The sequence below is a fragment of the Girardinichthys multiradiatus genome, chromosome 6 (genome assembly GCF_021462225.1).
Source record: "Girardinichthys multiradiatus isolate DD_20200921_A chromosome 6, DD_fGirMul_XY1, whole genome shotgun sequence".
Classification (NCBI taxonomy): domain Eukaryota; kingdom Metazoa; phylum Chordata; class Actinopteri; order Cyprinodontiformes; family Goodeidae; genus Girardinichthys; species Girardinichthys multiradiatus.
The window spans coordinates 17,092,767-17,117,401 of NC_061799.1; the positions used below are offsets into that span (position 1 = coordinate 17,092,767).

General features: G+C 39.0%; 1 protein-coding gene across 2 annotated transcripts; it reads right to left on the reverse strand.

Moving 5' to 3' along the window:
* On the reverse strand, positions 1 to 22,152 carry ptbp2b (polypyrimidine tract binding protein 2b). 2 transcript variants are annotated; one of them, XM_047368265.1, is made up of 17 exons: positions 22,016 to 22,152; positions 17,211 to 17,232; positions 17,037 to 17,088; positions 16,159 to 16,322; positions 15,986 to 16,057; positions 15,823 to 15,894; positions 15,544 to 15,702; positions 15,289 to 15,399; positions 14,088 to 14,256; positions 11,604 to 11,681; positions 10,713 to 10,825; positions 7,381 to 7,414; positions 5,227 to 5,319; positions 4,923 to 5,039; positions 3,231 to 3,330; positions 3,055 to 3,132; positions 1 to 2,690 (listed from the first exon to the last, which is right to left on the reverse strand). In XM_047368265.1, the coding sequence occupies exons 1-17, from the start codon at positions 22,021 to 22,023 to the stop codon at positions 2,561 to 2,563; spliced, it is 1,572 nt and encodes a 523-aa protein (XP_047224221.1). In that variant the 5' UTR covers positions 22,024 to 22,152; the 3' UTR covers positions 1 to 2,560. The 2 variants fall into 2 exon arrangements, with proteins under 2 accessions (XP_047224221.1, XP_047224220.1); XM_047368264.1 differs by having other exon boundaries at positions 17,211 to 17,277; positions 22,016 to 22,066.
* Positions 22,153 to 24,635: the final 2,483 nt, after the last annotated feature.

Consider the following 24,635-nt stretch of genomic DNA (forward strand, 5'->3'; position numbering starts at 1 on the left):
GAGTGAGAACAGACAAGTTTATTATAGGTTAGATACAGATGAGACCAAAGGCTTCAATTTCATACACAAAAACACTTTTACTTGCGCTTGTTGGTAGAAAAGACGAGTTTAATTTGTGCTAGTCTGAAATCTTTTCACAAAACAAACTTAAATCAAGTAGAAAATTTACAATAAATCTTCAAAAATAAAAATTTTAGCTATGAGAGAAAATGTAAAATGTTGGGAAAATAAAAACCTACTTTAGAGATGTCCTCATTTTAAAAGACAGCTCAAGCTTTGAGCTCATCTCTGCTTTGTAATGTCATCTTGTTTGTTATTTTAAATCAACAATTATGAATAAAGCTTCTGATAAGTGAGCCGAACCCTCCTGAGCATCAGTTGAAGTCTGCGTTACTGGAAGGTTAAAGCTGTTCTCAGTCGGGAGCTTTTATTTTACAAACGTTCAAAAATGGTCTTTTTACACGTTTAAACCACAAAACCAGCTAACATAAAGGTAAACCATAAATGATCTGTTTATACTATACACTAAAGTATCACCAGTAAAACCAGATCACAGACTAAAGGCACATGTGGTCCCAACAGATCTCCCAAAATCAGAGATCAAAAGCAGAATCACATGTAGAAACCCTATTTAAACACAGCATTAGCATGCATCCAGCTGCATTTCAAACAAAGGAGATGCGATTTGAACAGGCTTTGTCCCTCATGGTAAGCTCTTCATGTGGATCCCCAGTAATGACTGCAGTGTGGCGACGTCAATACATTCAACATCCAGCAATAAAACAACAATCCAGGAACACCAAACTATCATCAGCAAATGCTGTTAGCTTCAGATGGAGGCCATGAACCAAAGCAGGGTAAAACAGCTGACTGCTTTAGACCAAATCTTTTGGTAAGAGGGAATAGTATAAAAATCTGTGGTGGTTCTTTCATGGCAGGCTGACCGACCGCTGATTTAGTGTTCTCCAGACCAAAGATGTTCCAAGACGAGCAGTGTCAGAAATATTCTGTGAGAAATCATGGGGTAGGATGTGACCGTTGCTGCGACAGCCAGCCGATTGTTGTCGTCTGTTCAGAGTCGAACAGGAGTGTTAACACCTATAACTTGTTTTCCATTAGACTGAAACCCATTAGATTTCCGGACATAATTTTACTGCCACAATTAGTAGTTACCTTCAATATTTTACAATATGGAGCTCAGTGACGTGTTCATGTCCTGTAAGTTTTTTCTGAGACGGCACAGTGTCTGCTGGGCTTCAGGAAAATGCTCTTTGCTACAAACTGAACTGTACAGCTGTTGAAACGTCAGCAAGATGATTCCTATGATTTAGACATTTCAACACACTTAAGTACTGGTGGTCTCTAATTATGTAAGTCTTTTTGGACATTGAAGACCCGCAAAAGTAGTTATGTATGGTATTAAAAAAAAGCTCTGGGTTGTGCAGCAATATCTAAAAATGTGGTTTAAAACGTCTTTCTGGAGAATTGTTGAGAAGTGCTTGTCTCTGATTATGTTTGTTTCTGTGAAGACGGTAAAGATGGTCTAATCTCTGGATACAAAGTTGCTAACATTATTTAACTTTATGTAGTTTAGAGTGTGGTATTGTTTCTACAAAGTTTTGGTTCAAAGGTTTAATTAAAAGTCTGTTAGGTATTTAACAGATTTTAAATGATAAAAGACCAAATTAGATCCATTAAAGCACTAAATTTTTTAAAATTTTACAGAATCTGCAACTAAAATCTAAGTATCTTATAGAAGAGTTCAGCACAGGACGGCAATGTATTTGCACGTAGTTTGGGCTGTTAAAAACTTGCCTTGAGCTCATGCTATACGGAGTGCTTTAGGGAGTTTTCTGCAGGTATCGAAAACATATTTTGAATTAAATCGGCAAATATTGATAAGAGGTGCCAAAACATTTGCACGCCCCAGGATTTACACTGACATCTACATACCAATGGTGGTAGATTTGTTTTTAAAGCATGGACGTAAGTGAAACAGTGCATTGAGACTGTGGCAATCATGATCTCAACACTTTGCTGACCAGACATGTTAGTGGTGGAAAAAGCATGAAGCATGTCTTTATAAAGCATCGTAATGTGGAGAAAATAAGGAAGGGAGACCTCAACTAAAAATCCAAAGGGAACCAGAAACTGAATAGTCACAGGTTATCTGTGTGAAGCAACACAAGATCAAAACAGCACTTTGCACTAAGTATTGGCTTAAAATCACTAGTTTTTACTTCTGTTCACCTGTAACAAAACTCAACAGTGACACTGTTGTAGATTTAGACCTACAAGAACTAAAGGAAAACAACATTCAGCTGGTGGTCTTCTGCTTGTTAAAATGTAGGAAAAGGTCAAAGCAGAAACGCCTTTAAACAGAAACTGAGCGCAAGGCTTTTTTTCACTGCTTTAAAAAGAAAGAAAAAACACAGTTAGTGGAATTAATTTTACAATACTTCAACAAAACAAAACAAAAACATATTTATGGAAAAAAAAAAAGAAATGGTAGTGGCTTCTTTGCTAGTCAAAGATCTTGTTTAGAGGTTTGGTGTGCCGGTTAGATGGTGGACTTTGAAAAGGAAACTTTAAGATGGTGATTCCCGCCCATGTCATAGTTGTGAAGGTCAATCAGCGCCTGAATCGCCTCCTCCACCGACGACATCTGGATCAAGGCCATCTTACGGTCCCTGCGACAGAGAGCAGAGACTTAGAAATGACTGTAAATATAACGAGTCTTACAACAGAACTGAATATTGTCATAAAAAAAAACAAAAAAACAACCACCAATCAGCAGGTGACCGAAACCTGCTCTCTAAATGCATTCATGGAGAATCATTAATTACCACTGTGTAAAGGTTAGTTAAAATCTGATAGAAGTGGGACGTGCATTGAGACAAATGAGGACATTGCTGTAAAATCTCAATTTCCTGAAAATCAAAATCAAAGAAAATCAGATTTGACTGGTCAGACCTGTTAAAGAAAACTGGAAATCTGTTTTGTCTGGTAAAAGCCTGATCAATGCAGCTCTAATTATTCTGAAATACGCCTTACTGAAAAAATTTAAAGGCCTTGACGTTTCCTCCAGTGTTGGAAAACAGACGACGTAGATCTTCCTCCCCAACTCCATCCCTAAGAACAACACTAATGTTTACTGGGCTGAGTAAAAAGCAACATGAATCATGATCTATACTGTGAAGTAATAATAACACATTTTAATTTCCCCCTACCTGATGTTGGAGAGGTGAAGTGTTGCAGACGGAGGAAAGATGTTCTGGAAGTTTTTAGACCCTGGTTTCTTAAAGCGATGGAGGGGAGAGCCAGAAAAATCTGTCCAACACAAACAAAACAGGATTGTTTTAAAGCTGTGGCCAGATTGCTTAACAAGATTAACAGCTTGTGTTATTTTAGCTGATTGTTGAATTTACTGAGCCAAACTAAAGTCTTTTACTTCTTTGTCACTATAGTTTTCTCAGTTATTTAAAAAGCCGTAGTTTGCTTTTATTCATCTTTCCTTTATCAAAGTTGGCCAACCGTTTATTCAGCTGCCCTGGATGGCTTTGAAGTACGAATGGCCAGTTTAAGGTCACACTCTCAAGCATTAAAAGTGTTAGGTATTTAACAAGGCCAGTTCAAGTGTTATAGAGACATTCAGAGATAAATATGCTACTGTGCTGTAGATTATTGTATAAACTAATAAACTGAGTTGGAGCAGCCTTTTTTAGGCTAACCTGCAGAAAGGTCCTGATGGGACAAAACGTCTGATATTTTCAGCAAAGGGAGAATTGGAAGAAGAACAGGAGAAACTGCAGCACTCAGAACGTCATCTGGTGAGTGAGTTGTTATATTGATGAAACTGTCTTATTTTACATTTATTTAGTAAAAATGTATATACATGGTACTGATTTGTTAACTTTAAAGTGGAACTACACCTCAAATAAACCTTTTTTGCAGATAAACTTACTGTGTAAGATAAATGTTACTGTGTAATTTTTTTTACATTTTTATGTAAACTTGTTTAATTCTGTAATATTTGTCCTAAAACTGTCTTAGTGCTGCCCTTCTTTGGTTGAACGGTTCTACTGCGGTTGAACGGTTCTACTGCAGTTGAAATGTCCTATTGCTTCAAGCGGTACAGCTCGGTACATGTCTACGTCACAGCCACCGGTTCGGAAATAAAACCATCTCACTCAGAAACACGCCCCGGTAGCGAGTCAGGAGTTGGAACTGCGAGCACCGATCAAAGCATTTTATGCTTTATACCTTTGATCATGTGCTTTACTTGAGATCACTTAAATCTAAATGTAAACTTTCTGAGGTTTGTTAGTGCTTTGAACGATAGCCCATGTTAGCAATGATGCTGCTAACATAACTTTCCACTCAGAAACTGGACCCATTTTGTCCTCCACTGCCTCGACAGCGCCAGCTTTGGGCTTCGGTGAGTCAGCGCCTTGAGGCAGCGGCTCGGACTGATGAGGCTCAGGCCCGCTGGGGTCCATAAAACCTCCCTTAACCTCTGGTGATGATGGAGGGTGAAAAATCCTCCACCTCAAAAAAATCTATCAATGGCAAAACTACCAACGTTGCTCTGCTCACTCTCCATGTTTCAATATGTCAAATTAAACTAGCTGCTACTTTCCCTCATCCTCCTGACCACACCTCCGCTTAACCCCCTCTGCTCATCCCCACACTTGGTCGTACCCCTCCGTGTTTCTTGGCACCGCAAATGATCAGCAAATACCTTTTCGTAAGAGACAAAACTAAAATCCTGCCGGGGGAATTTATATTCATTCACCTGCAACTCTGAACACACTTGTGACGACGCTATAAAAGTTATATTTTCAACAAGCAGTAATAAGCCATGTAACGCAAACCAGAACAAAATCAAGATGTTTTCTTCCAGGGCACAGATACCATCTTACCTTTGGTGAGTAACTGGTCATCCAGTCCTTCTCTGGGCAAAGCTACCGTCTGATGTTTAGACAGAGTCACTCTCATCACTTTGCCAAACACCTTTTGACCATTCAGGTGGCTCATTGCTACAGGGAAGAAAAACACGAGGAATGGCAAAGTGAGAAACTCCAAGACCTATTCTGAGCCGTGAGTAGAATTATGCACACTGTGGGAGAAAGATGTCCAACTCAACAAGTTGTTTTCAAATGTACTACAAAAAAAGTTGGTCTAACAAATGTACACATCAGGAGGTAAAAAAATAATACATCTTACCAAGCTGAGCCTGGTTGCCATCAGAAAGCTGAATCAGAGCACTGTCTTTTTTGTTGTAGAGGATCTTCACCCTCTGAACATCACCGTAGACCCCTGAAGGGAGAGAGAGAGAGATAGACAGACAGAGAGAGAGAGCAGGAGAGAGGAGGGTGGAGGAGTAGATGAGAAGGATAGAACAGACAGAGCAGGAGAGATGGAGCCGACCAAGATAAAAAAGAAGAGGTGTGAAGGATGAAAGGAATCAAGTTAGTGCTAGAAAGACAAATGAAAAGAAAAGATGGACTCTTCCCATTTGACTTCCACTACAATTCAATCAAGTGCTTGAAATAATCTTAGTCATTTAATGTGGTGACACCTCAGCTGAATTTTAACAGACACAAAGCTCAGACCGGCTGGCAGGTTAATGTTTGTCATGAGTGCAGCTTGATCAGGTGGTTAAAATGTAAAACGATGCAGGAAGAAAATACTGTCACTAAACCAGATGCACTAACCTGAAAGATCATGCTGCTGGTAACACTTATGTAGGAGATTAAAAAAATCATTGCTTTAATGCTTTTATTGGGGTAATATTTTTACGTTTTGAAATATCTGTGCACAGTTTGGATGGCTGAGTGGCAGGTAATCCCAACAGCACAGTTTATGAAAACAAAGATAACTAGAACAACAAGTTGTTACAAAATCGAGAGAAAAAAGGCAAAAAGACAAGAGGGAGAGGAGCTAGAGTGAGTCCTGGTGAGTACACTGGATTGTCGTAATCAACTAAACCATTAATGTGGTGAGAACATAAACACTGGAGGACCTGGCTACCTCTGTAAATGTAATTCTGCAGAGCATGATTGGAAAGAGCTTCAGATGGCTTAGAAACACACCATGAATGTGAAAGTTTAGGTCTGGCTCTGGGCTCGTATACTTGGCTAACATTTAGATTCATATTGACTGTCTGCCTAATATTACCTTTAATACAGATCTTTTGGGAGCTTGTCACCAACATGCAGGGTTTCCACCATCAGATATTTTCAGGTACACTGGCTGCGGAAAGTATTCGCACCTTCTTTAAGTTTTTCGCATTTTGAAACCATAAATTTGTATCTATTTTATAGGGATTGTATGTGAGATAGGCTTTACAGGGTAGTGAATAACAGTAAAGTGGAAGGAAAGAGACAAGGTTGGCAAAACTTTCCGAAAAACTTTTGGCATACTTTCGTACCCGTCTCCCCTTCACGGTTTCTTCTCGTCTCTCTTCCATGTGGACATCGGGACTGGACAATAATCGTTCTCCAGGCAACAAATATTTCCACCTGAGTTTTTGGATCTTTGCACCTCCTCCAGAGTTACCATTGACCTCATAGTTTAGGTGGATGGTCTTGCCTTAGTATGTGCTGTCGGGCCATACTCTTCCAATCTTCTGATCATAGATTAAACAGTGAGTGAGATGAGATTGACATTTAATATTTAGGTGACCTCTGCTTTAATTAGATTTTTATTTAGGGGTATCGGCCTAAAGGACATTTTTCTTCCATTTTGCAATTATGAACCACCTGGGGTTGGTGTATCCATAAAATCCCAATAAAACACACTGAACTTTATGTTTGGAGTGGTTCCAGGGATCAATAGTTCTGCAAGGCGCTGTACATAGGGAGGTTTAAACCAAGTAAAAGTGATGAAGAGGTAAACAGCACAGATCTCGTTCCTTCAGAACAAATTGTAAAGTTAATCTAAATGTTAAGAAAAAAGAACTCAAATACCATTTATATCTTCCATAAAAGTCTACGTACAGCTCAGAAAGGTGTTTCACTTTATTTTAGTAAAGCAAGTATCAAAGCAGTGGAGTTAATTTTAATGAACGATCCAAACTACGGGCCAGGCTGGGGCTTTTTTGGCAAAACATTTCACACGACCTTAATGGTTTTGGTGTCTTTGTTCTCATCAATTAATAGATAAGCTGACCAAACAAACAATCTCCCAGACTCACTGCTCTTTCAGTGTAAAGACAGAAATATATTTCAACTTTGCAAATCTACAATATGACAGAGAAGAGCTTGAAATACAGGCAGATAGAGAAAAACAGAGTGCCCACGACATCACTGAAGAAAGTGAACAAAACTGGATTAACAGAGAGAGATATACAGATAGAATAGAAGAGATTGAACATACCGAAGAGGGTAAAGAGACTTTGAGGCGTGACCATCTTTAGAGAGAGAGACCGCAGAGCAGAGGACAGGAAGAGGAGGAGCAGAGGAGGAGGAAGAGGAGAGACGAAGGTAGAGATCAGACCGCCCAGCGTTGGACGAAGGGGGAGGTGGTGGTTGTTTCCATGATGATGAGGAGTGAAGCAAAAATGGAGGGGGTGGTTTGGGAAGGGTGAGGTCAGAATGGCAAAGCCAAAGTCCAGGAAGTAGTTGGGGGGGGGGAGAAATAGAGAAAAGGTAGATATGGAGGGTGTTCAGAAACGTTTTTAGCATTAAAGAAAGTGTGGTGATAGGGAGAGTCAAATGGAAAGAAAAAAAATGTATGAGAGGAGCATAGGAGGGAAGAAAGGAGGCAGGGAGGGGAGAAAGGAGGAGAGGAGGACAAAAACCAAAGCAGAGGTCAGTAAACAGAGCATCAGTGGAACATCAACGGAGTCTGAATGATTGCTGATTGAGTCAAAAAAGCACGCAGGCAAAATAAAGAAACCAAAGTCACGCTCAATTATTTCAGTAGCACACACTCACACACACACTCATTCTGCTGGATGGATGTAAAAGTGAAGAACAGGAGGGATGGGAGGAAACTAACAAAACCAAAAAAATTCTCCAAATGAATCAGAACCTTTGAATGAAAGAATGAATGGTGGGAGAACCGTGAAGCAGATGGCTGAAGGTAACCTGGTACCATTAAGACTGCTGTACATGATTAGCCGGTCAGACTGATGATTTTGCCACTCCATAGTAAAATGATATGGGCTTTACTTTCTAATAGTTAAAAAGACAGGAATATTTATATAAAACAAAATCAACACAAATGTTACTTTATCTGCCAGGATGTTCAAAACACCATGAGACCTGGGGTTAACAACATCAAATCATAACCTGAGATACGGGGTTGATACCGACACAAAATACACATGTGACCAGTTAATGGATGTGGATGGAGTCTGGATTTGGTACCCAGGAAAAAAGTGGTAGCTTATGGTCTTCAACCCCTCCGTTTTCAGAACTTAGCAGTAAAAGACAGTTGTAGACTGCATGTAGTATAAAACTGGTAAGATGAAGCACTGGAAGTCGTTTTACCTGATGACACAATGAAGAAATGAGGAACCAGTGATAGAACTCACAACACTTGAAATGAACACTCAACACTCGACCACCGCACAGCAAATTAAAGTGTACTGGGTATACTCTAGGGCTGCACAATGATCGGAAAACATGCAATTCTGATATTACTGAAAATTCCTATATCGATATTGCTTGGGAATAACCCTCATAATCCTAACTCTTCTTTCCCATCACCATGTTGTGTTTACCAATCTGTGAGCATTAGCCTGTTGGTCATTTAAATCTATATTTAAAGGCCAGTTAAATCGACATGCAACCTGAATGCATGGCATGTGACTTATAACAGCCTACCATTCATTGCAGCCAAGCTGTTCTTTGAGGCTGCGACCCTGCGCACATCGATACTGCAATGTTTCTGGCCATCCAATATATTGTGCAGCTCTAGCATATTCCCAAGCAGTGTTGTGCATGGTCACACCTGAAGGTTCAGTTCGCAAGCATTTTAAATTGATTAGTACACCCACATAAGTGACAATGTAGCACTCAGAGGAACGTTACCAAAATGAAATAGCTAAACACAATATCTGGATATTTAAAAAAAAAAAAATGAGTGGCTGAGAGTCGTTTGCAGTGACTCCCAGAAATGACTCCTTAATAATCTGCTGCCTATTCTTAAAGCATAGATAGGCTTTATTGCATTTAAAATGCAGAATGTTCCAGTGTTATTGGCAGGCATTATATTATTTACAATTAAACGTTATTGGTTGCTACAAACGGGAATGTGTTGAACTAAATGAACGTGTCCAAAACGAGCAAATCTCAAAAAGGAAAAATATGAATTTAAAGTTGCAATATATTTATTTTTGCAGACCATGGTACATAGGATGATATCTTGTTACCTGCAGATGGATGTTTCCACTTCAACCTGCTGCTGTTTTCACTGCTCATCATTATCGATTTCTTTTTAACAAAATGCTACCACATTATTGCTAAAAGCTTGAGATGCATTACATCCGAATCCGTAAATTCCAACAAAAATATTTCTGAACCGCCACCAGGAGGAGTCTTGGCAAAAAGTTTAATTTTTCTCCATACTGTGCATCACTAAAAGACCACAGTTTATGCCCCCCCCCCCCCCCCATCAGTCTAACCAAAACCAACACTAAAACATACTAGTTTATTCTAGTGCTCAATAAAAACAGTTTTAGAGTGCTCAAGCACAACACTGCTTGCATGTATCTGCTGGTCTCGAGGTGGTTTGTTGTTAAATAAAAACAGTGAGATGGTTTAAAACTGCCAAGATAAAACTCCTGCACTGTGGCCTTATCCTTTCACCAGGTACTTGGAGAAACAGACAGAGGAGAGGGAGAGAGAGAGACTGACAAACACAAGAAAGGAGATATTGTTGATATAGAGATATTAAAAGTAGGTGCATATACTGAATTCAGAAAATTGACTGAGAAAAAACAATTGTGAGAAAAAAAAAAAAAAAAAGCAAAATTTTGTTCACGGTCGGGTACAGAAAAAAGGCTTTAAAGAAGAACTGAAGGCTTAGGACCTGAGATAGACAAAGGGGTGTACATAATTACCTCAAAGGACATCAGCGTTTAGAGCATTACAGGTCATGGCAAGAAAGAAAAACAATGCATGCACATGCCCACGCACAAAAACATTTCTTTTCGCCAGAAAAGGAGCTGTGCAGAGTCAAAGCTGATGGTCTCCTAAGAACGATACAGATCAGAATCTAAACCAGCTCTGAGAAGCAAAACACACTGATCATGATGCAAAAAAATCTATGTTTACCATAACACAGTGTAATATCTGTGTACAGTTGTGTGTGGAGGTTCTTCGGTGTGTTTGCGTTTAAAAAAATCCTCTCACAAAAAATGTCTTAAAAAATTGACGAAAAAGGGAGAAAGAGCATCAATTTATTCATTTAAACTAAACTGTAAAATATTAAACTCCACAGTCATCCTGCGACTTTGAACAATGCTGATTAAAATAGAACGGCCCATATTTAGACCAAAAATAAAGAAATAAGTTATGCATAGCACTCATTCGACACACACACACACAAGAATTTATACTAATGTTAACTCAGAAAAATCTTTCAAAACTGTCAAAAACATTATGTATATACAAACACACATGTATACATACTAGTGAGCAGAACTAGAGTCTATAGAAATGATTTTAAGAGTGTTAAGGTTTTGCTTGTGGTTAGTGTACCTCTTCATTTAGGTTGGACGCCAACAGGACTCCTGACACTCCGGATCCAGAGAGAGCGACCCGACCCGCTGCTGCCGCCGCCGCCGCCGCAGCACTCAGAGGGCTGATGGCTCCTGGAGTGAATACAGGAAGAGAAACGAGTCAGAATTACACAACCCTAAAATAAAAATGAAAAAAAAACAAAACAACAGAAACTAATGATTTGATACTAAATCCAAGGAGAAATAACACTAGAATGGGGAAGGAGATGAAACAAAGAAAATAAGTGAGGCAACCTTTTCAATTCATTTAATCAAAAAACATTATATTTCAAAGATCATTTATTCAATTCAATTCAATTCAAAAATACTTTATAAATCCCAAAGGGAAATTAAATGTTGTTATAGTTCATGTTATGAAGGTTTCCTCAAAGAGCCGTTGTAGATGCTGATGGCTGTGGGCAGCCATCAGCCATATTATTAAGTTCAAAAACATGAGTGTGGCCATTTTCTTAATAAATAAAGTTGAACCTATCAGTAAACCTACACTGTCTTAACGTTTAGCATCACATCACAGATTTATTCTCTCTCTGCTGCTTTTTTCCTATGAAAATATGGACTATTAATCAATGTTAGACCAACCAGCTAATACAGGGCAGTATGGATCTCTATAAACTATTCTATGTGCTGAAAAGAGACCTTTTTACACCGCTAGATTCTAGCAGAAGAGACAAAAGTTGTAAACAAAAAGATGGGAAGTCTTATTTATTAAATCTTGAGGCTAGAATCAGCTTCATATCATTCAGCTCTAAGACCAATGAATCACAGGATGTCGATGCAGAAACCTTCACATAATCCTAGCAGGACATAACAGAACAAGTGGATGGAAATTTAAACGAAAAATGACTGTTACCTCCACCTTGTGAGAGGGAAAGAGATGACGAGTAACCTCCTCCGCTGGAGTAGGAAGCTAGCGCTCCAGATGGGGTACCTAGAAGACCATGACAGCTAGGATTAAACCACGAAATACACGTAAGGCATAAATTGTTCATACCCCACACCGATTTAGGCTTAAAATTATTTACCAAACAATAGTTTTTGATTGGAAATGACAGGAATCTCCCAAAAATACAATAAGACAGCGTTACAAGTGGTAGCACTGTGGAAAAAAAGTGTTTTTTTGTTTACATTTGATCTGTTAATGTGTAATGGTGAACAACCTTAAATTTCCCCACTTTCCAATTGATGGAGCATGTTTGAAATTGTGCCTATTGATAAATAGTTTCTTTTGCTGAATCCATGCCACGTTGCTGTATGATTTTGGCACATCTACAGCATATCCATGCTTGACATGTCGATCAAGTTAAAAGTTTACTTAGAATCTAAATTTGCCAGGGGTATTAATGATTTTGGGCTCAACAATACAAGCGCAAATATAACAGAAATAACACAGCCGACTACGGTGCAAGACCAAAAATAAAGGTCATTGTGTATAATTAACATTTTGCACAGATGTATTTGTTTGCTCTAGAAACTAATGGAATCAGATTTAACTATTTATGTTGCTTCTAACTGCAAATAAGTAAAAAATCTGACTTCATCAGCATGTTAAAGTGAAATTCAAATGAAGCAAATATAATATTTTCAACATTGCCAGTGTTCCTAATTTGCTTTTGTGGATATATACAGGTCCTTCTCAAAATATTAGCATATTGTGATAAAGTTCATTATTTTCCATAATGTAATGATGAAAATTTAACATTCATATATTTTAGATTCATTGCACACTAACTGAAATATTTCAGGTCTTTTATTGTCTTAATATGGATGATTTTGGCATACAGCTCATGAAAACCCAAAATTCCTATCTCACAAAATTAGCATATCATTAAAAGGGTCTCTAAACGAGCTATGAACCTAATCATCTGAATCAACGAGTTAACTCTAAACACCTGCAAAAGATTCCTGAGGCCTTTAAAACTCCCAGCCTGGTTCATCACTCAAAACCCCAATCATGGGTAAGACTGCCGACCTGACTGCTGTCCAGAAGGCCACTATTGACACCCTCAAGCAAGAGGGTAAGACACAGAAAGAAATTTATGAACGAATAGGCTGTTCCCAGAGTGCTGTATCAAGGCACCTCAGTGGGAAGTCTGTGGGAAGGAAAAAGTGTGGCAGAAAACGCTGCACAACGAGAAGAGGTGACCGGATCCTGAGGAAGATTGTGGAGAAGGGCCGATTCCAGACCTTGGGGGACCTGGGGAAGCAGTGGACTGAGTCTGGAGTAGAAACATCCAGAGCCACCGTGCACAGGCGTGTGCAGGAAATGGGCTACAGGTGCCGCATTCCCCAGGTCAAGCCACTTTTGAACCAGAAACAGCGGCAGAAGCTCATGACCTGGGCTACAGAGAAGCAGCACTGGACTGTTGCTCAGTGGCCCAAAGTACTTTTTTCGGATGAAAGCAAATTCTGCATGTCATTCGGAAATCAAGGTGCCAGAGTCTGGAGGAAGACTGGGGAGAAGGAAATGCCAAAATGCCAGAAGTCCAGTGTCAAGTACCCACAGTCAGTGATGGTCTGGGGTGCCGTGTCAGCTGCTGGTGTTGGTCCACTGTGTTTTATCAAGGGCAGGGTCAATGCAGCTAGCTATCAGGAGATTTTGGAGCACTTCATGCTTCCATCTGCTGAAAAGCTTTATGGAGATGAAGATTTCATTTTTCAGCACGACCTGGCACCTGCTCACAGTGCCAAAACCACTGGTAAATGGTTTAATGATATGCTAATGTTGTGAGATAGGAATTTTGGGTTTTCATGAGCTGTATGCCAAAATCATCCGTATTAAGACAATAAAAGACCTGAAATATTTCAGTTAGTGTGCAATGAATCTAAAATATATGAATGTTAAATTTTCATCATTACATTATGAAAAATAATTAACTTTATCACAATATGCTAATATTTTGAGAAGGACCTGTATGTTCGAGACGATTTAATTTCAGCTTGAACTAGGACACATAATTTGTCCTCTATGGTTTGAAACCTCAGAGGACAGACGTGACCCGACCTGGGTGAAAAATGCTCTGAAACAATAGATCAGTATTACATTTCTATTTGCAATCTAAAGTTAGAACCAAACTGTCGAATAATACCCATCTTGTTAGAAGTTATAAGACATGTGGATATATGGAGAACAATCAAAGTCAATAAGGATAAGACTTTTTTTTTATCCCACTAAACTGTTTCAGATTATCAAACATATTTTATTAATAAAGATAACCTGAGTAAATTGGCTAAAAGATGTGTAGAGGAGGTCTTCCTGGATGTGTGACAGCAGCAAATAAAAGCAAATGAATGAACCCTGTGTGGACAGATGATGCCAGGCCAGATCAGGATTTACCCAATAAAGAATGATCCTTGTTGGTTGACTCTCCATCTCCTGTTGGAAGGTCGGGTCTGGTGTAATCACGACTCTTATCATTGTTGTATTTAACATTGAGGTTGACCAGTTTACTGAAGTCTATCCGCAGAGTGCAGCATGAATTATAGATATTCTGTCCATCCAGTGACTAGAGTAGAAGAAACAGAACGGCACCAATGATCACACAGTCTACTTTACCAGTTTCATATTATCATACATGCACTTTTTCTATTTTGTAGAAAAATCAAAAAACAAAAAAACTTTAAAGAAAAATAACATATGAACAAGGAGGATGTGTTTATTAAGGCATCAAGGATTCAGAAAGCGGTAAAAAGTAGATGATAGAAGATGTTGCTAAATGGCGACCACTGAAAAAAAATCAGGGTAGAATGTCCCAAAGACTGAGAATAAAATACATTTTCATAGTCCAATAAAATGCTACCCACAATATAATAAATCAATAAATTAACAACATCCAATATATTGTGAGATTTCTATTCAAATATTAGTCTGGCCCAAAGGGTACCTTTAACAATAGTTTAGTTTAATAGCGTACCAGTGGAACACACCATCAGCTTGATTTGTACTGTTTGGTAATAATGGATGAAAGTACATAAAATATATATTTTTTATGCCTTTAAAATCAAAGTGAAGGTCACATAAAACTAAAAAGTAGCATGATTAACATTCAGTAATTAACCTGACAAATAAAGATTAAACATAGATTTTTAATATTGGATTTTAAAGTGTTGGGCTTGTTATAACTTGTCCCTTCATGAACTATAAATGGGTAATGATCAGATTATGCAGTACGTAAACCAAACATTAATCAGGTGATGCATGTTGTTCTTATGCCTTGAAAGTAGCAGCTAATGCTGCTCCACCTTTACCAGCACCAACTGGGTTCTGTTAGACCGAAGCTAATTTTCAAGTTTCATGAAGTGGCTAGATTCTCTATTAATACTTAGGAGTTAATGATCACTCTAAAGTGATCAGATCCCATGATCAAACTAGGTCACCTGGCAGGCTGGCACCTTCTGTTTATTTTTGGGCTGAATGTTACGAAAATAAATATCGGGCCATGAAGATTAACACTAATCTTGTAAGTAAAGTAAAACTGCTGCTTTAATTTCCTACGTAGTGTTTATTAACCAGAGGTTTCATCCAGATGTTATCCTACCAGTTTAGCTTGTTGAGCATTGACAGGGTCACTGAACTGCAGAAGAGCCTGGAACTGGTTGTTCTTAGTGAAGGTTATAATCTTCATCACGGTCCCAAACTTGCTGAAAATCTGAAAAATGAATAAATACATGAAAATAAGTCAGTGACCACAATGAATATTTATCATTTTTAGTCAAAACTGTAAACAGATCAGTACACTACAGGCCTATAAAAGACCAAATGCAGGTTTTATGTTAAGGTGCTCAGTGTTTACCTGCTGTAAGACATCCAGCGTTACAGGATAAAACATGTTGTCGATAATAATTCGCAGCACAGGGCTGGGGGGTGGAGCGAGCTCCAACACGCCCTGGTCCGAGGATGGAGAGCTTCCATCCTGGACTGCTGACACTGCTTGCAGAACTGCCTGGGCTCTCTGGGTGGATAAAGAACAGGCAACATTAAAATACGAAAAGCCATCCACTACGATGTCTGTTCATAGTTGATAGAGGAAAACTCTGAATCTGAAAAGTCGGAAAGGAAATCTTATACGTACCTGGTTCAGAGCTGAATCTGTTTTCAGTTCTTTATGGTTAGAATACTGGATGAAGACAGGAGTATTTCTGACCTAAAGTAGAACAACAACACCTTACTATGTTTAATAACAGGTCAATGTATAAATAAATGAGAAAAATATAATTAAAGTACTACGTTCAGACCTGTGGTGTTACAGCTGTGTAGTAGTTCACCATAGTAATGGCTGCTTCCTCTGTACCCAACTCTAGAAATGCCTAAAAAGGTACGATAATATCAAATTTCCAATCTCTGAAACTGAGAGAAGGACATTATATAATAAAACCTATTTTATGTTTTCAGATTTTAAACAGTGTACCTGGTTTTTCCCCTTCAGCATCAGTATGTTGGTAACCTTTCCAAAGGGCAGGCCAAGAGCAATCACCTCTGTCTCCGTCACCTCATTGGGAAGTTTTCGGATGTGGAGCACTCTGGAGGGAGGGGACTCATCCAGGCGCTGTTTCTTACTGTCACTACCGTTTGCTGAACATGGATTCACAAGCAGACGTATTAAACTGAATGTACTGTAGTTTAATGCTGTCTGGCACATTAATGGGATTTATTGATAACCATTAACCTTATGATTGTGTTAAATGAACCAGATCTCTTTCTGGCTAAAATGGCACTGCTGCCCTCAGCAGATTACCAGTAGAGCAGATCAAGGGGTTTTTTCATCAGCGGCGGTGCAGGGCTTTCTCTGGGATGAGAGTCTTTCAGAAAAAACAGCTGACTCACTATGAGGACTGCCTCAAGGCCATTGGGCAGGTAGGAAGAAATGACTGTCAATAGTAGAATGTCAATTACACACCAATCAGGCATAACATTATGACCGCTGACAGATGAAGTGAAAACATTGATTATCTCTTCATCAGGGCACCTATCAAAAGTGGTAAACTGGTAAAAGGTGGATTGGAAGGCTCACTGATGGATGTGAGAAGCTAAGGCATGCCTTTGTGAGCCGATCCAACAGCAGATAACTGCTGCCATCACACAGGGCACCGGGTCGTGCAGGCCAGGCCGTACATGTCAATCCCTCCTTGGGTAAAACAAAAGGGTTCATTTCGGGATCTGCTGAGGTTCAGTTATTTACACAACAGGACTTTTCATTTAACTTCCTGACCTCCTTTCTGTGGAAAAAAATGCACTACAGTCTTTTTATTTTAAATGAAGTAGGTCAGTAGGTTTGCCCACACTCACCTGTCATTGAGTTAGGGCTGCTGCTGTACATGCTGAGCTCATCTGAGCCTCTCTGGATCACAGGGACAAAAACAGAAGGTCAAGCAGTTATTCTCCAACTTGAATACCAGAGAATCAGGATAGATGGTACAACACAGACTAATGGAATGGTTTTGGTACAAATATGCAGTTTACCTTCACGCCAACTGCAACATCACTGCAAGTAGAAGAAATGATTGAAGAGGAGACAGTGAGAGGATTTCTGCAGTAATACACAATTTCTTATCAACACTTTACCAGATAATAATACATTGTACAGTATATAATAACCAAAGTACAGACAATGGTTTAATACTTGCTTATAAATATAAAGATGTATTTGATACTAATCAGACCATAAAATGAGTGCTGGTCATTTTTGCCTTCAGCTGCTTCATAGCGAACGTTTTTCTACCGACCATGAACCAACTCATACCAGCAAGGAGGGCATTTTGGACCTGATTTAGTTATTTTGATTTGATTAATGGTCATAATCTGTTATAAGTCTGTCATTATTTGACGAGAATCAACTGCCCCAAAAGGAAAAAAACATGTAATATGCAAAACATGCAATTAAATGATGTGTGATATATTTTTATCAAAGAAAAAAATACCCCTATGCAATGCTTTAAGCACATGGGTACAAAACTGTTTCCTTACAGATAGAAAACAAAAGTAGGCAAAAGAAGACGTGCGAATTGGAGAAAGGGCTAATCTACCCAGACTTGCAAAAAAGCTTTGAAGTGTTGTTGTTTTTGTTTGTGTTGTTCATGTGCAGACGCCGTTTAACAAGAAGTTATGCGACCTACAGTCCAAGAACAGAAGAAAGGGAATTTAACTATTTTAAACAGAGGCGAGTTTCATGTTGAGGTGTTTTGACTGGTGACTGGGAGGTTAAACACAGATTTAATATTTCCTTTTTATTAAATGCAACAAAACTAAGACCTTATCACATCAAACACCAACAAATACTTTAATTCATTGAGTTTAACAAACATCAGACCAATGTATGGGACTTATTCGTTGATAAATAAGCATGGATAATCTTATAATTTCTTCATTTTCTGTTGGATTCAAGCTAATACCTCTACCAACAAGCAAGAGTTTTTTTCCCTATGTGTACTGTCCTTAATGTAAAAAAACAAAAGAAAAAAACCCTGAAAATGCCAAAATCAAAATTTGCAGGTTGGATTTAAAGAAAACCTGGATATTGGCATAGGCCATGAGAAGACTGACTGGTTCATTCTTGACTGAAGTGAGAGCATGAGTGAGAGATTTCCAAAAAACCTTAACACTAATTTATTAGATTTTTCAGTTTTAGTCTGAAATGTTACATTTTATCCACTGATCAGAACCACAATAACAGAAAATGCAATCCTGTTTGTAAGAACTAAATAGGACTTGAATAGATGACTAAACATTTCTTTGAGCATGTTACTATCAACAAGTTTGTAGCCGCTGCTTCAACTGCTTTATTGTTGATCACACTGCTGGCTGTGCTGTCCCCTCAACATCAGCTTTTTATTTTCCACTATGGGTTGGAAAAATTCAAATTATAATATAAACATCTCTTTAACTTCATTCATCATCTATTTTTTTCCATTTCTGCTAATGAAATAGCTAGGGGTTATTGCTTAAGCTTTGGTCTGAAAAAAAGAAAAAAGAAAAAAAAACAATTTTTTTCCCTAAATGTAAAAATAGTTGAGCTGCACAAAATATCAAATCATTGTCATCTCAACAATATTAATGTGTGGAAAACTGCAATGGCAAAAGTCTGCATGAACAAACAATATGGTAGGAAATTATATTCTGAATGCCATGCACACAAACTCTACATGCCAATAATACATTTAGCATGTTGAGCAGACTGTTGCAGCATTCAGTGCCCGCACTGATTGTGCACTTCTAGTGGCTGAGATGATAAAGCTCATAATGAGCAGAAGAGACACGGTGATAAAGGAGAAGAAAGAAAAGAATAAGGAATATCTGGGTTCATTGTAATTGATATTATTGCAATATAACAGCATTGGAATGGCAACCCCATGTTTTCCTGATATTCTGCAGGACTGCCAGTTGGTTATATTCAACTACTCATAAACGAAAAATCGACAGATTTGATTTGTGAGCACATTTAATGAGACCATACAAGTTGTAGATTTCATTAACAATTGGAAATGCTTTAAATCCACATTTCATGTTTGAATATACAGGTCCTTCTCAAAATATTGGCATATTGTGATAAAGTTCATTATTTTCCATAATGTAATGATGAAAATTTAACATTCATATATTTTAGATTCATTGCACACTAACTGAAATATTTCAGGTCTTTTATTGTCTTAATACGGATGATTTTGGCATACAGCTCATGAAAACCCAAAATTCCTATCTCACAAAATTAGCATATCATTAAAAGGGTCTCTAAACGAGCTATGAACCTAATCATCTGAATCAACGAGTTAACTCTAAACACCTGCAAAAGATTCCTGAGGCCTTTAAAACTCCCAGCCTGGTTCATCACTCAAAACCCCAATCATGGGTAAGACTGCTGACCTGACTGCTGTCCAGAAGGCCACTATTGACACCCTCAAGCAAGAGGGTAAGACACAGAAAGACATTTCTGAACGAATAGGCTGTTCCCAGAGGGCTGTATCAAGGCACCTCAGTGGGAAGTCTGTGGGAAGGAAAAAGTGTGGCAGAAAACGCTGCACAACGAGAAGAGGTGACCGGACCCTGAGGAAGATTGTGGAGAAGGGCCGATTCCAGACCTTGGGGGACCTGCGGAAGCAGTGGACTGAGTCTGGAGTAGAAACATCCAGAGCCGCCGTGCACAGGCGTGTGCAGGAAATGGGCTACAGGTGCCACATTCCCCAGGTCAAGCCACTTTTGAACCAGAAACAGCGGCAGAAGCGCCTGACCTGGGCTACAGAGAAGCAGCACTGGACTGTTGCTCAGTGGTCCAAAGTACTTTTTTCGGATGAAAGCAAATTCTGCATGTCATTCGGAAATCAAGGTGCCAGAGTCTGGAGGAAGACTGGGGAGAAGGAAATGCCAAAATGCCAGAAGTCCAGTGTCAAGTACCCACAGTCAGTGATGGTCTGGGGTGCCGTGTCAGCTGCTGGTGTTGGTCCACTGTGTTTTATCAAGGGCAGGGTCAATGCAGCTAGCTATCAGGAGATTTTGGAGCACTTCATGCTTCCATCTGCTGAAAAGCTTTATGGAGATGAAGATTTCATTTTTCAGCACGACCTGGCACCTGCTCACAGTGCCAAAACCACTGGTAAATGGTTTACTGACCATGGTATCACTGTGCTCAATTGGCCTGCCAACTCTCCTGACCTGAACCCCATAGAGAATCTGTGGGATATTGTGAAGAGAACGTTGAGAGACTCAAGACCCAACACTCTGGATGAGCTAAAGGCCGCTATCGAAGCATCCTGGGCCTCCATAAGACCTCAGCAGTGCCACAGGCTGATTGCCTCCATGCCACGCCGCATTGAAGCAGTCATTTCTGCCAAAGGATTCCCGACCAAGTATTGAGTGCATAACTGTACATGATTATTTGAAGGTTGACGTTTTTTGTATTAAAAACACTTTTCTTTTATTGGTCGGATGGAATATGCTAATTTTGTGAGATAGGAATTTTGGGTTTTCATGAGCTGTATGCCAAAATCATCCGTATTAAGACAATAAAAGACCTGAAATATTTCAGTCAGTGTGCAATGAATCTAAAATATATGAATGTTAAATTTTCATCATTACATTATGGAAAATAATGAACTTTATCACAATATGCTAATATTTTGAGAAGGACCTGTATAGTTTCTTTGGGGTCTTTCTGTTGCCCTGTGATTGGCAACCAGTCCAGGGTGTACCCTACCTCTCACCCAATGACAGCTGGAGATAGGCACCAGCCCCCCTGCAGCCCCACGAGGATTAGCAGATATAGACGGTGGATGATGTTTCATTTGGAAAAGAATGCAAGCTGGACATTTTTGTTTTTATTAAAGGCAGAATATTCGGTCGTTTTTTTAAAATGGTGAAAATATATTTTATAGTAACGAACATGACCTTTGTAGGATGGATAAAATACATAATATTACAAGCCAATTAACTGACACTTAGTTTAAACATTAAAAAAGATTTATAATTTTTACTTTTAACTTTTTGGTTATTTTCAGTAAAAAAAAAACATTAGTTAAAATGATTTGGGTTTTTGGTTCCGGAAATGTTACGTTTTCTCCACTGCTTCTGTTTCAGGGGCATCAGGATCACAACAGACGACGTTTGATTCCGTGTGTAAACCGAAATATGAAAAGTCGACTGAATATCAGCTGGTTTTCAGCCGTGAGGGTTGACAGAAACAGAGATAAAGCAGTGAATTGGTCACAGTCCTGTGCAGCAAACCGGCCTCAGACAAACAAAGGACCGTTATTTCAGCTGGGATTAAGCTAGCAGCACCAACTGGCAGGTGGACGGACAATTAGCATGGCCCAAAACAAACTGGTTTATTAACAGCGTCCACCATTATTAATACGTAAATAATGGAATCAACATCTAACACAAGTCATTTACATCTAATATTAGATACAATAATGCAGCTAGCTACCGTTATGTCAATTATTTCACCGATAAATTGTGAATATGATTTTTTTTTTACTGCATCGTTCTCCTACGTTTCTAGCTTCAACTTCTGAGGTAAAATGTCATGTTATGTAATGTATCATGTTGTGCCATAAAACCACGTTTGCATACAGACAGGACAAACCGCACATTGCCTGACTGAGACTTGCTGGCTGTGTCACATTTTTCGCAAGATCCAGAACCAAGTTGTTACACATTAGCTAACATGTAGCATGCTTTACACAAAGCCGGAGCTGAGGCCGGAACTTCCTGCTGTCACAAGCGCAAATGTAGAGGGTGAAGCTAGAAGCATTAGTTTGTTTTATAGCGATATTTACCCGTCCATTGCGTTTCTTTGTCCTCTTCAGTCTGTCTGATATGCCAGCACAGCACACTTCGACATTTACAGTGCAAGCAAAATGGGCGTGCTTCTTCTTCATGCGATAAACAGTAACCTTAGGCACTTCAACGCCACCTTCCGGGGAGTACCTTTAGGTTTACCGTCATGTTCAATAAATTAGAGTACGTGTTCCGAGGACGCTTGTTTGTCATAATAAAAGTACCTTTTGAAAATAACAACTTTTAAGCGGGTTTTAACACACTTTCATTAAGTCCACATTTCTGTGTTAAAAATGTTTTGTTATTGATATAATATTCTAATCTTAAATGTGGTGTTTTCATTAGATGTAAATGAAAAATCATATTTAACATTACACCACATTGTGTGTGATTAATTTATATAATGTGTTTTGCTTTACTGAAGTAAATTAATTTTTCAATAATATTCTACTTTATCAAACATGGCTCTCAGAAAGCAACAAACGTGGGGACACAGAACAACAACAATAATAATAATTATTCTTATAATACTATTGCTATTGAAGGCAGCAAGACTTGAGTCTGAAGCAAAGGTTCACCTTCCAGCAGGACAAGGACTGTAAACATACAGGTCCTTCTCAAAATATTAGCATATTGTGATAAAGTTAATTATTTTCCATAATGTCATGATGAAAATGTAACATTCATATATTTTAGATTCATTGCACACTAACTGAAATATTTCAGGTCTTTTATTGTCTTAATACGGATGATTTTGGCATACAGCTCATGAAAACCCAAAATTCCTATCTCACAAAATTAGCATATCATTAAAAGGGTCTCTAAACGAGCTATGAACCTAATCATCTGAATCAACGAGTTAACTCTAAACACCTGCAAAAGATTCCTGAGGCCTTTAAAACTCCCAGCCTGGTTCATCACTCAAAACCCCAATCATGGGTAAGACTACCGACCTGACTGCTGTCCAAAAGGCCACTATTGACACCCTCAAGCAAGAGGGTAAGACACAGAAAGAAATTTCTGAACGAATAGGCTGTTCCCAGAGTGCTGTATCAAGGCACCTCAGTGGGAAGTCTGTGGGAAGGAAAAAGTGTGGCAGAAAACGCTGCACAACGAGAAGAGGTGACCGGACCCTGAGGAATATTGTGGAGAAGGGCCGATTCCAGACCTTGGGGGACCTGCGGAAGCAGTGGACTGAGTCTGGAGTAGAAACATCCAGAGCCACCGTGCACAGGCGTGTGCAGGAAATGGGCTACAGGTGCCGCATTCCCCAGGTCAAGCCACTTTTGAACAAGAAACAGCGGCAGAAGCGCCGGACCTGGGCTACAGAGAAGCAGCACTGGACTGTTGCTCAGTGGTCCAAAGTACTTTTTTTGGATGAAAGCAAATTCTGCATGTCATTCGGAAATCAAGGTGCCAGAGTCTGGAGGAAGACTGGGGAGAAGGAAATGCCAAAATGCCAGAAGTCCAGTGTCAAGTACCCACAGTCAGTGATGGTCTGGGGTGCCGTGTCAGCTGCTGGTGTTGGTCCACTGTGTTTTATCAAGGGCAGGGTCAATGCAGCTAGCTATCAGGAGATTTTGGAGCACTTCATGCTTCCATCTGCTGAAAAGCTTTATTGAGATGAAGATTTCATTTTTCAGCATGACCTGGCACCTGCTCACAGTGCCAAAACCACTGGTAAATGGTTTACTGACCATGGTATCACTGGGCTCAATTGGCCTGCCAACTCTCCTGACCTGAACCCCATAGAGAATCTGTGGGATATTGTGAAGAGAACGTTGAGAGACTCAAGACCCAACACTCTGGATGAGCTAAAGGCCGCTATCGAAGCATCCTGGGCCTCCATAAGACCTCAGCAGTGCCACAGGCTGATTGCCTCCATGCCACGCCGCATTGAAGCAGTCATTTCCGCAAAAGGATTCCCGACCAAGTATTGAGTGCATAACTGTACATGATTATTTGAAGGTTGACGTTTTTTGTATTAAAAACACTTTTCTTTTATTGGTCGGATGAAATATGCTAATTTTGTGAGATAGGAATTTTGGGTTTTCATGAGCTGTATGCCAAAATCATCTGTATTAAGACAATAAAAGACCTGAAATATTTCAGTTAGTGTGCAATGAATCTAAAATATATGAATGTTAAATTTTCATCATTACATTATGGAAAATAATGAACTTTATCACAATATGCTAATATTTTGAGAAGGACCTGTACAGCTTGCTCAATCTGACTGGGGATGAGCTATTTTGAAAAATTATTGTCATGATGTTCAAAGCTGGTAGAAACATAATAAAAATGTCTCTCTCTCTCTCTTTCTCTCTCTGTATATATATATATATATATATATACAGTACAGACCAAAAGTTTGGACACACCTTCTCATTCAAAGAGTTTTCTTTATTTTCATGACTATGAATATTGTAGCTTCACACTGAAGGCATCAAAACTATGAATTAACACATGTGGAATTATATACTGAACAAAAAAGTATGAAACAACTGTAAATATGTCTTATATTCTAGGTTCTTCAAAGTAGCCACCTTTTTCTTTGATTACTGCTCTGCACACTCTTGGTATTCTGTTAAAGAGCTTCAAGAGGTAGTCACCTGAAAT

Coding starts and splice junctions, on each gene's coding strand:
- ptbp2b (XM_047368264.1), bottom strand. Junction 15,703..15,822: donor CAGATTCAGCTCTGAACCAG/GTACGTATAAGA, acceptor TTATCCACCCAG/AGAGCCCAGGCAGTTCTGCA. Junction 5,040..5,226: donor TGGCAACCAGGCTCAGCTTG/GTAAGATGTATT, acceptor TCTTCCCTGTAG/CAATGAGCCACCTGAATGGT.